The sequence below is a fragment of the Vanessa tameamea genome, chromosome 21 (assembly GCF_037043105.1).
Source record: "Vanessa tameamea isolate UH-Manoa-2023 chromosome 21, ilVanTame1 primary haplotype, whole genome shotgun sequence".
NCBI lineage: Eukaryota > Metazoa > Arthropoda > Insecta > Lepidoptera > Nymphalidae > Vanessa > Vanessa tameamea.
Window position 1 is genome coordinate 1,816,887 of NC_087329.1, and position 16,314 is coordinate 1,833,200.

Consider the following 16,314-nt stretch of genomic DNA (forward strand, 5'->3'; position numbering starts at 1 on the left):
TCGTCGCTTCTTATGATTATTTTTGTGTTTTGTGTTGTATGGTACCACCGAGATGGCCCAGTGGTTAGAACGCGTGCATCTTAACCGATGATTTCGGGTTCAAACCCAGGCAGGCACCACTGAATTTTCATGTGCTTAATTTGTGTTTATAATTCATCTCGTGCTCGGCGGTGAAGGAAAACATCCTGAGGAAACCTGCATGTGTCTAATTTCAACGAAATTCTGCCACATGTGTATTCCACCAACCCGCATTGGAGCAGCGTGGTGGAATATGCTCCATACCTTCTCCTCAACGGGAGAGGAGGCCTTAGCCCAGCAGTGGGAAATTTACAGGCTGTTTATGTTATGTTAGGTTATGGTACCACCCACTCATCATATATTCTACCACCAAGCAGCAATACTTTGTATTGCTGTGTTCCGGTTTGAAGGGTGAACCAGTGTAACTACAGGTACGAGCGTCATTGTATCTTAGCTCCCAAGGTTGGTGGTTCATTGGTGATGGGAATGATTAATATTTCTTATAGCGCTAACGTCTATGGGCGGTGGTGACCTCTTACCATCAAGTGGATCATCATGTTAACATCACCATTCCCAGTTTCTGTATTTCGTGTCATACTTTACATATATATCAAACGTCATCCTGTTATATTCAAAATCTTTAAACCTTATATATTTTTAAATGATTGCTAAATAATATTAACAAATAGTTCGTTAATTAGTTTATTCGTACATATAAACGACGCACCTAGTACTTGTGGTTTTTACTATAATTCGATGCATCACCGGCAGATGTTGTGACAGGAATCTTGTATTTTCCCAGGGAAGCGAATCCATTGGCCTGAAACAAACAATTGTATCAACAAAACTTCTTTGAATTTATGCGAATGTTGTCGCATTGTTTGTTGAGTGTTTATTTGTTACAAAACAATGAAACGGAAAGGATAAAACATTTCAAACTATGTTTAATTGTGATTTTTGATTTATTATTCTTGTTTAGGTACTGTTTACATAATCTCATATATTAAGCGTGAGCCGATTTTTGTCCCCGTGATTATGGGACGATAGCTGCACATAAGAAATTGGTTACGGTCTCATTTTTAAGAGCTCCAGCCGTAGACGTGTAGACAAAAAGAGGATTCTTAATTGCAATTTACTAACTTGTTATAATTTAACAAAGAATTAATTTTAGAGAGACGGAATAAGGTACTAAAGTAGTAAAAAATCTTTTAAATAAACGCGAAGTTTCGCAGGAGACCTGCTGGGAAAGCACGACTTATTTTTTTAATAATAAATCATTTATTTTCAGGTTATATTACTATAATATTCCGCGAACAATCCCAATGCGCTACAGAACCGCGGCAGTCCCATCAGCATCACCCATTGTTATAAAGTACCCGAAGGGGCGCTGTACAATTTTTGTGTACTACTTATGCGCTTAAAATCTTGTATTCAGGCGTGAAGGAAAACATGGTAGGAACCGCTGTACGATTCGAATAAAAATCCGTCACATGATTACGCATCAACCCGCATTGGATAAATTAAAACACCAAACAGTATGTATTACGTTCCAAAAAAATGCAGCTACATTTAAATATCAATTTAAATGTAGCTGCATTTTTTTCGCTTAATTTTAATTAAAACAAACATTCATGAAAATTCTACTGATCGACGAAAATTCGTGTGATATCCGAATATTAAGCTAAACAAAAACAAATACATAATAATTAATCTATTTGAAATACAAATCAAATAATAATTATAAATACAAATTCCCGAATTCGTAATTATCGTTGTAATAAATTAATTACTATTTCTTTTCCGCTGTTCATTATAGTATTGTCAATAGGACGTGCGCTGTTAATTTTATTTGTTTGACGAATATCACGTATGTATAAAGCATTACCAATGTTATCACGGTAACAGTGTTGAGTTGATTTAAACGAGAATTTCGTTAGTTCGTTAGATTTTGGGACGATCGCATAATTTATGCTTTAAACCAAATAATTAAAATTAAAAAAAAAAAAAACAACATTGCTTGAAGTGTGATATCTATTCCAGGCTACATTTGAATATAGAACTTTAAATCGAATAAATTAATTTAAATGTTTCTTTTTTTTTTTTAATTTGTCATTAAAGGCAGACGACGAAATGGGTTGCCCTGTTACATTTAAACTATTTAGGACTAGCGACCATTGTAAATAAAGACGTTAGGGTGCTTTGCCTCACTGACTCACCTCTTTTCAAATCAGGAGACAGTGATGAAAAGATTACATTTACATTCCTGTAAAATTCACACTGCTGGGCTAAGGCCTCTCCCTTTGAGGAGAACGTATGGAGCATATTCCACCACGCTGCTCCGATACGTTATTTTGATACGTGTGTCCTATAAATTTCATAATTATCACAGACAATGTCGTATATTACATTCTGAGATTTCGAGTTTCGAGGTACTTTTTTGAATAGATCCACAGAACACGACTGTGAATGACATCGACTGGAATAATTATTACATTTAAAGGATATACGACGCCGTCACGTAGAAACCGTTTCATAATATATATCGACAGTAACTTCTTTCCAACAAGGTGTCCCGCGAACTAAAATTTAACTAAAAATAAAGATCTTCATAATTCGTCGATACAAGCGCGTCTCCCGCGATACTTCGCGTTTATTCAAAAGATGTTTTAGGAATTTCGATACCCATAACAGGTTTTGTTTTGATTTCATTTCATTGTGAACTGCAAGTGACACTCAAACACACTCAAATAGTACACACAAGCTCAGCTAAATTTGGAGTATGTCGATTACAGTATCCTTTAATTTTGTTTACGTTTTTAATTATTTTTTTTTCTTATACAGCCGTAGCACCGCTCTCTAAACCGGCCAGTAACCTTTTTCCGCTCTCCAAAATTAATTCTTATTAGTAAATTGCAATTAAGAATCCTCTTTTTTTCTGCACGTCTACGGCTGGAGCTCTTCAAAACGAGACCGTAACCTATTTTTTATGTGCAGCTATCGTCCCATAATCACTGGGACAAAAATCGGCTTACGCTTAATATACAAGCTGCTCCTAATATGCCTAGTCAGTCTAGTCACCATTAGCCATTATATGAGGCCGATCCGATCGCGTAGGATTTCCCGTTACGGTTATGAGAGTCAGGGATCACGCACCAGTGGCTGCGCACTAACTCGTGTACAATATTTAAACAGGCACCAGTAGACTTTGGGAACGGCCACTGTTTAAACAATCAACCAGGGTAACATAAAGTATGTGCGTATTTGAGTTACCTTAGCCCTCTTTAATAGCTCTTGTTGTGCCATTTTAACATTCGCGTCCACTCCAGCCCAAGTCTTCCACACGGACGCTTGGAGAGCCCTCCCGTAACTGAAGGTGAGGGCCCAGGGTATCTTCATATCCACTTGATTGATAGCATTCAGATTTAACGTAGCATCTTCTTCAGATTGACCACCAGATAAGAATGCTATACCTATAATTAAAGAGTTCGATTAAATTTAGAACAATATCAATTTTTATAGGAGAACTTATTGAATTCAAAACAAAAACTATCGTTTTATTAATTCACTAACTATCCGTTTCGGCTTCGCACGGTTAGAAAAATAATTACCGTACAAAATATTAAATCTTTTTTTCGTTTCGGATGAAGGTTCCACGGTTATGAAATGATGTTGAGTCAATGTAATTGCTAGCAACCCCACACCTGAAGTATTATTATTACAGGCATTTTTCAATTGATCTATACGCACCTGGTACAGCAGCCGGCACTGTTCTCAACAATACAGTGACAGTAGCCGATGCAATTTCTCCTAAGCTACTTCGTTTTGAGCATTGTTGACCAGGAGTTACCTGGAAATATATTCATTTGATTTATTGGGAAGGGCTTTGTGAGCCAGTGTACTGGCTGGCATACGGGACATAATATCTTTGTTCCCAAGATTCGTGGTACACTAATAATATGAAAATCTACTACTAGTCTTTGGGTAGTGGTTACCATTCACGATCAGGTGTTACATTTACCGCCAAATTGCCTCCATATATGATTAAAAAAAACATATAATATTATATAAATAATACAAACAATGTCTATTATCAAATAATTGCTAATATTTATATTGTATCTAGTATAGTCGTTTATAAAACTTGTGTAGGAGTAGCAACGATTGTAGCCCAAGAGCCAACGATTGAACTTACGACTTTTATATCCCTGTTTTAGTAAACTATTCAGAATTAAGCTATTACCGTTTTAGAATTTAAAGTTACATTATAAAAGAAATATAATGATATTTTCTATTTATCTACGTAAGGTATTATAAAGAATATAAGTAATATTTACCATATTAGGTTTCAGCAAAGTTCCTTCCAAAAACACGTGGTGATCATTTAACGCCTTATATACAGCAGCTAAAACGACCTCCGTCACCTTTTGAGCTCTTTCAATGTCGTGATCCCCTGGTGAAACGTCAAGACATTTTTTTTTATTTTATTTTATATTCATATACAGGATGTCCTGGAATGCGACGTCAAGCCGGTACCGGGTGATAGGCCAGGTCATAACAGTTATCCGAAAAATCAAAAAAAAATCTATGTCATGTATTTAAAAATTATGACCATTTAAAAAAAAAACGAAAAATAAACAGCCTGTGATGCATTTTCACTTCCCGTTTCTACAAATTTCCACTTTATTTTTATTTTTTTGTAACCCTGAGTAATGCTCCTGTAGCTAGCAGTCTAAAATTTTAACCCAACTGCTCTAATTTTGAAAGAAAATTACACATTATTCCCATATCAAAAGTGAAATTGAATTTTTCGTTCAATTTCAACTGACTCTACTGAAAAAAAATGTACTACACTGGTTGGGCAAGTAGCTTTAATGAGGATTCCAAAATTATATGACACTTGCTAGATTATTTCTTAGATTATGGTCAAATTTTTATTTTTGTGAACGAATCCGGTTTTCAACTATTTTTTATGACTTAATTTAAAATGATTTATTGTACCCAAGCGCTCCCTCGAAACGGTGACTTTACATAATTTAAGTATGAGAAAGATAGAGAGAGACATTTTAAGAAGTGCGAGTGAGATAGAGAGTTACGCAACTAATTTCATTAATGGCATAATTATTTTTTGCTATGAGCTTAGGATAGTTCAATTAAATAAAAAAAAAAATTGCAAATTCAATATAATTTTCATATATTATTCAAGGTCACGACAATGAAATCGACAATTTAATATCAAATGTTGTTTAATTAGCTTTTGTCCTCTTCGGGTTGGAATAGACTTTAGTATCATTGTTTTTTACCATTACGAAAGATATTTCGTTGTTACGATCAAAGGGACCTGACAAGTTTAATTTATCAAAAATGTCGCGGTTCTTAAAATATAAAAGAGAAAAGTTAAGGTAACTCAAACATCTTTAATGTAAATGAAAGTCATTTTTCAATATTTAATTTTAATATACACTCGGAGGCATAATCAACCGCCCGCCAAAAAATTCTTAACGTATCGCAGATTTTTTACACAATAAAGTTTGATGGTTAATTTTAGAAAAATGAAACATTTGACATTGCTTATATAACATAGGCTCGCTTACAGTAAGTTGGCTTAGTATTTCTTTAGGGCATCTCGATAACATGAGAGGGCGACCCCTTGACGCCCTATGAAGGGACGGAGATGGTAACGGTGGTTTAGTCGGTAATTCGGTGTTCTAAGCGCGCGTTAGGCGTCCTGGGCACCTGTAAGTCTCACAAACATGTGGGCGAAATGCTTTCCTCGTTTCTGTATATGGCTTAGACTTAAATTTTATTATATGTTTAGAATAAAGGTCGAGTATGGTAGTATATGCGCCATTTATTGGTAAAGGTGTTGCCATTATTATAAGTCAAAACCTTTATACACCCTGACCTTTACCTATCGTCGCTGGTTGTTTACCTAAATATTATGAATAAAATACAATAGTCATCTCGCATTCCATATTCAAATTCCATTGAACACAGAGGACAACGTATATACATACTATATGCATGTGCAGTGTGCATATGTATGTATGTGTTCAGTCGTGTTCAGGGAACTACAACAATGTGATTTTGAAGAAACTGTGATAAAATAGCAGCAGAACTTCCTTTAACAACAAATGAGAGAGCTAACGGATACAATGCCAAACCGTTTGAAGTAACGCTATGAAAAATAATAATTGTATAGAATGTATAAATTGTTAACAATAACGGTTTGTTATTAAAGATATGTTTTAAAAAAAAAAACAATGTTTTATTTTGCTTGAACAATTTACAAACTACTGTAAAACAATTTAAGTTTTATTAACAAAATCATAAAAATATAGAGTGGGCGGTTAATTGTGCCGCTGAGTGTACTTTAATACTTGACATTCAGTAGGCAATATTATAGCAATTTCGGAAGCTTTTATTAAAGCTGAGCATATCGTAAGTATTATTAAGTAATTAAAAATGTCCGTAATTTTTTACGGCTAAAAATATTCCCTTGTCCTTTCCAATCTCAGAATTCCAATCGATTTAAAATGCAAATTTTTTCTCTTAATAATCTTTTATCATTGACTAGCTGAACTCGCGGTTTCGCCCACTTGGATTTCAGTTTATGACAAAAATACATCACTAAATTGATTACAACCCTATATCCCAACATAACCCCTTCAAAATTAACCTTGAAGTTCAAGATTTCTTCGTACCACTTGTCATCAAAATTGATGGATAGTTTGGCCATTAAAGCGTAACAGACAGACAGAGTTACTTTCGCATTTATAAAATGATGTACAGCAGTACAGACACCACAGATCAGGAATATATTTGTTCTAAGTGCAGTGCTTACTGGAATTAGTGAGACTTAATAAGGTCCGTGATGAACTCCAATTTTATATTTATCTCGGCTATTTCATATATTTAAATCACATCAATTTTAATAAGCTAGTCTTTTTTAGGGCATATGGTGGCGGACGAGCATATGGGCCACCTGATGGTAAGTGGTCACCACCGCCCATAGACAAAGAAATATTAACCATTCCTTACATCACCAATGCGTTACCAACCTTGGGAACTACGATGATAAGTCTCTGGTGCCTGTAGTTACAGTGGCTAATTCACCCTTTAAACCAGAACACAACAATACTGAGTACTGTTGTAGAATATCTAATGAGTGGGTGGTACCTACCCAGACGGGCTTGCACAAAGCCAACGAAGAAATTGCCTAATATATTCTGTCCCATATACAAATATCCACCAATACGTAGTTGAATACCTTGCTAGAATAGATCCGAGCCTCCTTAGCAATGGTAGCTAACATTTAATAATAATTATTAAAATTTAATTCTCGTCAATTGCGCACGCTATCCCGAGGATTCCTATTTTGCAATTTTTACAATACATATGACTCTGTTAAATGACGCGGAAATCGTTTTTAATTCGCTATACAAATGAGCTGATATGGCCGATTAATTGAACGCTTGCATCTTAACTGATGACTGCAGTTGGAGCATTGGTGATATGAGAAATGATTTACGATACCAATGTCTATGAGCGGTGGTGATAACTTACCACCCAGCCTATTTGCCAGTCCCCCCCTACCTACCTATATGAAAATTAAACTTAAAGCTTACTATAAATACTCTTCAAAGATCATTTTGCCTAATGTTTATAGATAGGACTGTTTAAGTAAGGTAAAAAGAAAAAAAAAATGATTTTCGAGTTCTTACCATCAATAAGCACATCCGGTTCCACGATAGGCACCAAGCCTTGGCTCTGGCACACCGAGGCATATCTCGCTAAGACATTTGCTGTGTCCTGAATGGCGAGTACTGATGGTGTTCGCTCCCCAATCTTTAATGGGCAACGCCATTTTGCAAATTTACAACCGCGGTTCTTGTATTCAGCACAGCGTTTGGCTAAATCACCTAAGCCTGGAATACATATATATCATATTTCAATAATATGTTTATTTATTTATATATATGTATAAATATATAATTTTTCTGTACTTCGATTCTCAATTACTTTCAATTTGACTTGACCTCGACTTTAATTGCAAATATAATTTAATTACAGCAGAAATTAATTTCCTAACTTACAACGAATTGTTATTTAAATGAATCAGTAATATAAATATTGCATAAAATATTGATTTAACCTAATGATAAGAAATCTAATCTTTATTATTTTTTAAGTCTTTTTAATCCCTAGGTATACCTTGGTATAGTTTTAAAACGCTATTTATAAAATTAAAACAATATATATTTAAACCTACCATAAAGGTTTTAATGAAATGTTTTGAGACTCGTCGTGAGAATATAAATTCAGATTTGAGATTACCTTGCGTCGTAAATTCATCTTCAGACATAAACAACGGTACAACATCCTTATCGACTTTAATACCCGGTATTATATTTTTCCTTTTTAACACATCCATAAAAAGTGTACCTTCATCGGTCTTCTGGTATACCGTCTCATCAAACAAGATCACCGCTGATATATTTTCGGAGACGATCTGAAATTGGTTATTATATATTTAATATGACTACCTCATTAGTTTAGTGGCTAGATATAATGCCGCAGATTCCGAGATCCACGGTTCAATCCCAAGTTGGATCGATAATTTTTTTTTTTTGGTTTATCTGTAGTGTTAACAAGTAGCACATAGGCGCCCATCTATTGTGGCATATAATAACTATTCTCAATGATATTTATCTGAGTGATTTATTTACCAATACCTTATTTCTATAATTCATTAATATTAATAATTTCGTTAACCATCATAGTAATAAATTACGCTGTGAACAATAATTTAACCTTACTAGTTCGTAAACTGACTTCCGATTATTTTTGTATAAAGAAGGTAGGACGCGCCAAAGGAACACATTCGGTTGTTTTAATAATTCCTGGCACAAAGTTACGCTGTCCGAATATTAATAATTGAAGGGTACCAATTATTGGAATGTGTTTTATTTTCATAAAACCCAGAAAACCCACAAGTGTAAACAATAGATAAATTCTCAATAGCAGTCCTGTGCCTGAACTCTTTCTGGTCATGTTGGATTTACAGTCCCATCGGATTATGGAAGAAAAGTATAAAAAAAAATTAATACATTACTATAAAGTTTTTATTAAATACTTTGAGACTGGAATTAGAATATTAATTAATTAATTAATTTGATCACGTGTATCTTTTACGAATCAGCTTTTATTTTATGCAGAAAATATTATGCTAACGTCACACCTGATGGAAAAGACAACATCATGAAGACTGATGCTCCATGTTACAAACTATATATAGTATATATACCTATATACTGTGTGTTTATATGTATAAGTGTTTGCACTTATACACTTCTTGATCGACGGATGCGTGTGTAATTTTTATTTATACATCCTATTTCAAATCAAATCAAATCAAATCAAAAATCTTTATTCAATATAGAAGTGTCTAAACTTGCTTATTGATTGTCAAAAATCTACCACCGGTTCGGAATTTAGCACCTCGGACCTGAGAAGAACCGGCGAAAGAAACTCAGCGGGATATATATATATATTTTTTTTTTTTTTTTTAACCATTATTATATACAATTATAATTATATTTTAGTTATTTGAAGCAGCCTGGAGGCGATCATTTAATTTTTATTGTTATATTAATTAGAATTCCTACTGACTTAATAACTCAATCCAAATAAAATGAATCACATTACTGAAACGAGGTAAATTATTCGTTTTGAATGAAATTATAATTGTTTATAAACATTGTAAAATTCATAATAAATTGGTACTCAGAACAATACAAACATAACAAACAATACCAAATGAATAATTACCATTTACTGTAAATATAATCACAAACAAGTTGGATGAACCATCGACAACTATTGCACAATTCGAAAAGGGACGCTGTATATAAATAAGATTTTTGTTTTGCAGAAGACTATTCGTGCAATCCTAACCTCAAAATATTCGTTATGGTATTTATTTATTTATTTGACAACACCAACAAGTAGTACAACAAAAATACACAGTAAACCAAAAGTCATAAAAAGTAAATGGGTAATTGGCTTTTTTACAGGTGTTCTAAGATCACTTGGAAATTGAAATATATGTCAACATTGTAAAAAGCTAATTGATAAAATAAAATTAATAAAAATAAAGAGACAATAGGAAAACAGTCTAAATACGGTTTTATGTCAAAGTGTTAAAAATAAGCAAAATTATCAATTGTAAGTTTAAATACAATGTTAGAGTTTGTAAAATGTCATAATGAAAATATAAAGTTTGAATTATACATAGGAATATTAATTATCAGTTTGTATGTAACATCTTAAAACCAGGATAACCATTTGGAGTTACTGAATTATTATAGGCTATGAATTATAATTATATATATTTTAAAAAATCCAATAAGAGCTATCGCTTCTTAATAAGTATTTATTGTTTATGTCGTCTGTATGCTAAAACATAAACCATTTTTTAAGGATATAGTTGTAAAAATAAATATGGCAGTAAAAAAGAACCCGATAAGTATCTTTCGCCAGTTCTCAGGTCCGAAGTGTTTATTTCAAAACCGATGGTAGTTTATCGATAACCAAGTGGAACGCTGTATAAATATTGTGGTAGCTTCACTAAATATAGTTTGTTAAATGACGATTCAAAAGTGCTTACACATACATACATAATCAGCCTGTAAATTTCCCACTGCTGGGCTAAAGCCTCCTCTCCCGTTGAGGAGAAGGTATGGAGCATATTCATAAATTAAAAGTGCTTGTAAAAGCCTAATTGAATAAAGTATATTTTGAGATTTTCTGTGTAGTGCAAATAAAAATGGCGTTTTATTTTCACATCATGGAGTTTGAATCATTCGTTCAAATAATAGGTACTCTAAATTTACACTTTGATGCTATAACTAACACGGTTTTTAAGATGTCTATCGAATATTTAGCTTTTCCGGAACATTTAATTTTGTATTAATTAATAAATACAAATCATGACCTTACGTATGGTATGGTCACATCGGAAAACCGCACGAATCGAAATAATGCGTGGCAAACAAATAATACAGTGCATTGCATATGTTATTGAACACAAATTAAACAATAGACAATCGGAGAGGACAAAAGTTATCAAATTGAGCCACAATAAAGTGTACGTATGTCCGTACGTCAACGCGAGTTATCGGACGTAACATATGATGTCAGGGTAAAGGATAAATTGTACTGTTAATAACATTAATTTAATTTAATTATTAAATGAACGCATATGAAAGCGGGAAGGAAGATAGCTTATGGATAAAAGCTATTGCGTGGTACTTAGCGGTAGGGCTCTGTGCAACTAGTGTAACTAGGGTGACATAAAATATGGGCACATTATCGATGTCAGGTTATGGTAAATATTCTAAGAGCGCCGTTGTGTATGGGCAGTGGAGACCACTTTATATGTCATATTTTTTATTTCTTTTTTTATTATGACGTATGAATTATTTACACGAACGCCTTAATTTATATAAAAAGTTAATAGTATAAATTTCTAGGCAAAAAATTAACCACCCCCTGTCACTAGCGGAGTCAATGAGGCGAGATGTTGCACTATTAATCCAAGGTATTCACTGTTAGTCGACTTTCTACATTTTAGAATTGTAATACGAAATGACGACAAATATAATGGCACAGAAAACACATTTGTTGGATAAGCATATTCTTATATCGAAAAAAAAAAATGTAATGACAACTATAAAACAATAATGTACAGAATTTACGATTTACTTCGTGCAGTACGTATAGTCGTAAGTTGGAATAGTCTATTCCAACCATTACAGTAAAAAAAGCCAAATAAACAAGTTTAGACAGCTAATTAACGCGATGTCATTTAACTTCGACGAAACTTTTATCGGAATTTTGGAAGTAAAATTAAAATGTAAATAAGTACTTAAGTGTAATAGTGTTGTATTATAAATAAATATGTATTATTCATAAACTCTTATTAGTGCACAATATAGCTGATTTATTAGTAAATCGCATGACATACGTAAATCTAAGGTTTGCTTATATTTTTTCCTACTTATAGGCTATAAGTTAGAAGGGTGAGTGAATGTCATATCTGGTCAATTAAATTTCATTTCATTTGGGCAGTAATAACCACTTATCCTCAGGTTGTAAAGGAGGATAGGATAATGGGTCTACCTGGTGATGACTACCACTAATGAAACATATGTCAATAAAAAGCTTATATTCAGTATTTAATTTTATTATATGGCAACACAACTGTAAGTCTTGGGGTTCAAGAGTTGCGATAAAAACATTGTTATTGTAACTCTAATTTATTTTGGCAAAATCGCTCTCCGTGATTGATTTACTGCTTATTTTAAAGGTCGTTAGTATTTATTAGGTAGACCAATGTTCTTACATTTTTGCCCATTCTCCTTTAACAGACCGCTTACGACAATAATTAAAAAAAAAACCGTTGAGTTTCTTTCGCCGGTTCCTTCAAGGTCCGAGGTGTATATTTCCAAACCAGTGGTAAATTTTTGACTATCAATAATCAAGTATAACACTTCTATATCTAATAAAGATTTGTTACATTGACTTTCATGCATAACAAATAATAAAAAAAATTATACTGGCAACAATTCTTTTTTATAACACATACATATTCATTCCATCACTATTTACATGAAAATATTAAAATTCATAACATCGATAATAAACCGACGTATTGTGTTTTCACGTCTGATAATAATATTTCAGTTAAAAAATAACTTCTATCAACAAACGCTGAACTTCATTTAAAAGTTTTGAACATGGATTCGACGTGTTTTGTTTTTATTTGTATTCTGATCAAGTTAAAATTAAATAGCACACTATTATATAAATCTATGATCTATATAAATAAAAGCGAATTCCGCTCACTGATTAATCACGAAATCTCAGAAACTTGAATTTTGGCACCCGTCAGGTTTTGGAAATTTGTATGAAAGTCCTCTGTTTTTGAAGTAAGAGACTTGAATTTTAAAATGTATGCTCTATATATAATGTGGAGGGGTACTAATAATGTATCTTTAGAAATCAACCCACTTTGGGGTTAAGACAGGGGATGGTAGTTCGTGTGAAAGTCCAATATTATTGAAGTTAAATTAATTATGGCAGAAGGATTTTAAAGGGTATTTAAGTATAAGAACTATTTTAAAACAACTACTTACTGTTATAAGGAGGTATGTTTTATTATAACAATAAAAAATATTTTAGCGTGGACCGAGTCGAACACAATACTATTATGAATAAAAGTTTGTTTGTAATAGATAAAATCTGATTCTGTTGAACCGATTATCCAGCAATAACATTTTATTTTATTTCAGTAACAATAAGACTCTTGCAGCTACGAACAGAAATAACTGCGGATAAATACGCGGGCGCAGCTAGTAGTTATATATAAACACATATACATATATTAATAGGCCACAAGAATTTTTGGCGGTTTGTTATTGTGGTTATTTAAATAGCGTGATAATTTAAAGCTTGCTCATAATGGAACCGAGATAACCCACAACATGTGAATCCTCAACACAATATTGTTTAAAATTCATATTATACTGTTTAGCTGTGAAGGAATACATCGTGAGAAAACCTGCACGTGTCCAATGAAATCCTGTGATTAATGTATGCACAAACTCGCATTTCAACTAAAGGGACAGGAATACGAATAGGCGATTAAATTTTTTTTTGTCTTTACAGACAATTTATTGCCTGTATAAAAAAAATCACAGTTAGAATCAAAGATGATCTTTTCTAACTCACCTGTTGTTCTACAGCCAAGTAGTAGTATTCTATCCCATCAAAAACATAAATGTAAAAATGAGAGCCAAGTCCAATATTATGATATATACCTTGGTTGTTGACTTCAACGACAAAAGTGTCAACGACAAAACTAAATGGGTGCCAAGTTCAATGGTCCTTCCTTAAATTTATTTGTAACTACATAAAATATAATTTCTTCTTATAACTTAGGATAATATATTGTAGCCTAAGGTCTGTCTTGGCTCATGAAATTGAACAATGAAATTTTGACACGTTTATGTCAAATAATGTTTGAGTTATGAGGAGGTCAAAAGTGGCTCCAAATGGTTCGTGTAATATTACACACGGTACTGCTCGCCAGTTCTGTTACATGAACTTGGCTGACACGCCACCGCGGGTCTAGATGTGCATGGCATAGATAAACAAAAGAAAACGACTACACACACTACCAAAGAACTACTCCCGACTATATACGTGTTCTATTTTTAAATGTGTATTGTGTTTTTGTGAAAAGTTCAATATAAAATATGTTTCATACAACAACATCCTTACTTTATATTTTCATAAAAGGTAAATGTAATAGAATATTAATGCGTCTCCTACACGGAAAGGAAGGACGACCTTCCTTAAACCCTTAATATATCTTCGGTGTTACGATTTATCTTCCATTTCCAGGTTAAGGATTACGGGTTTTATTTAATTTAATCTTTCGCACATTTATTTTCAAATGTAATCAAGATAAGTGGGGAGATCACGTCGTTGAATTATCCATATTATTTTTATAGGCTTTTTTTTAAATATTTAATTTAATTTTTCTGTTTAAGGGATAATATATAACTTTAAAAATCAGTAGTGTAAATTTTTAAATAAATATTAATCTTTAATTTTTTATCCGTTTTTTTTTTATTATTTATTAGTAGCAACGATGTACAATTTTCTGTTCTTTTTTTAAATTATTAATTACTTTTTATTTGTCAAGTTTTTGTTTGCCAAATAAATAAATGCCTTTGCCTGTTTTTCAATGATTCAATTAAACTTTAAATCTGCTTGTGTAGTTATTTTAATTTGCATAAACATATTATAATTTTCATTCCTGTTCGTCGTTCACTTCGTTGCTCTGAGTATCAGGCGAGGTGAAAAAACGGTGAAGATTGCAATCTATGCTCCGCGTAAACTTCGTTAGTGTTAGTTTGTTTCACAAAAACTCAACAGAAACAAAATTACAATATTACTATAATAACAACCCGTAAATGTCCTATTTCCGGGCAAAGGCCAAACATTATAAAGCTCATACTACACATTGCTTGTAGCGGATACACATGTGTCATTTGCAGCTTCCCCATGTAAGCCTCACATAATTTTTCTTCGCCACCGAACAAGACAGGAATATTAAAAACACAAGTTAAACTCGGTGGTGCTTTCCCGAGTTTGAACCTTTTGGGTTAAGTTCTATGTGATCGTTCCACTGCACCATAACGGGTCTATTCAATGTAATTATTTTAGTAGTTTGTAGAATGTATAAATTTAATTTAACAAAACGAAACCTTAAAATATGAAAACAAAACATAACTAAACGCAAAACTCTAATACAAATAATAAGAAAAAAAAGCAACAGTCATTATTTTCTATGTGTTTTAGAAATATTAAAAAAAAAAAAAACGATAATACAGGTATGACTTAAACACAAAAAAGGAATAATAGGTTATATGAATATGGAACAGGGTAGGAGAGCCATTCTGTAACACTCGATTCGAAACTCACCGAAGAACAGAATTGTAAAATGCCAGTTTGTTATATGCAACATTGACTACAATAATTATAACATTTAAAAAACTACAAAGACGTTAGACGATTTTCAAAATTTTACGAGTGAGATACAAAGTGAATTCTTACAGAAGAACTAGCATTACTAATTTATGAAATATTATGGTTTTATACTTACATTATCTGTAGTAAAGAGAAGTTGTCGATATTTTCTTCTGTTATTCTCTGTGTTATCCAATCCAACGGATGCCAGTAACTTACCAATGCCCTCTGTTCCACATAATGATCGAAATAAAGAACTAACTAATCACAGATAAAAATGAAATATTTAGCAGCAATAATTAAAAGAATATTAGATTACCATTGGATTCATCGACCGCCAAAATTCCTTTTCCAGGTGCCACAATAGCTTTAGCAGTCGCACTTAGTTTCTGCTGGAGTTCGAAATCCGGATACGAAAAAAAAGTTGACATATTGATAAGAGATCTGTAACTGAATTTAATATCAAATTAAAAATATACAAGTGGTTTTTATATACACATTTTGTTATTGCACTAGATTTTGTCAAAATACAATTTTTTTTAGCACTTTAAACAATAAATCACCTGCTTTGATGGTAGAATAAACACAAGTACCTAATCAACAGTACAAAAATATTATACCTAGATCAAATGTTTGAAGTCAGAAGATAAGGGTCAATAAATTATAATATGGTAAAGATTAACATGTTTTGTTGATTGT

General features: G+C 32.6%; 1 protein-coding gene across 2 annotated transcripts; it reads right to left on the reverse strand.

The window, feature by feature from the left end:
- Positions 1-718: 718 nt before the first annotated feature.
- LOC113396878 (fructose-bisphosphate aldolase-like) lies at positions 719-16,313 on the reverse strand. Of its 2 annotated transcripts, none has more exons than XM_026634946.2 (9): positions 16,179-16,313; positions 15,935-16,065; positions 15,752-15,843; positions 8,353-8,527; positions 7,740-7,943; positions 4,353-4,468; positions 3,766-3,865; positions 3,289-3,488; positions 719-838 (listed from the first exon to the last, which is right to left on the reverse strand). In XM_026634946.2, the coding sequence occupies exons 2-9, from the start codon at positions 16,044-16,046 to the stop codon at positions 746-748; spliced, it is 1,092 nt and encodes a 363-aa protein (XP_026490731.2). In that variant the 5' UTR covers positions 16,047-16,065; positions 16,179-16,313; the 3' UTR covers positions 719-745. The 2 variants fall into 2 exon arrangements, with proteins under 2 accessions (XP_026490731.2, XP_026490732.2); XM_026634947.2 differs by having other exon boundaries at positions 15,935-16,059; positions 16,179-16,300.
- Between the last annotated feature and the right edge of the window lies 1 nt (position 16,314).

Bases quoted from the DNA above. Each gene is read 5' to 3' on its own strand.
- LOC113396878 (XM_026634946.2), bottom strand. From the start codon at position 16,046: ATGTCAACTTTTTTTTCGTATCCGGATTTCGAACTCCAGCAGAAACTA. The intron at 3,866-4,352 runs GTAAATATTACT...ATATATTTCCAG, and splicing joins CTTTGCTGAAACCTAATATG to GTAACTCCTGGTCAACAATG. The intron at 3,489-3,765 runs GTGCGTATAGAT...CTTTAATTATAG, and splicing joins AGTGCCGGCTGCTGTACCAG to GTATAGCATTCTTATCTGGT.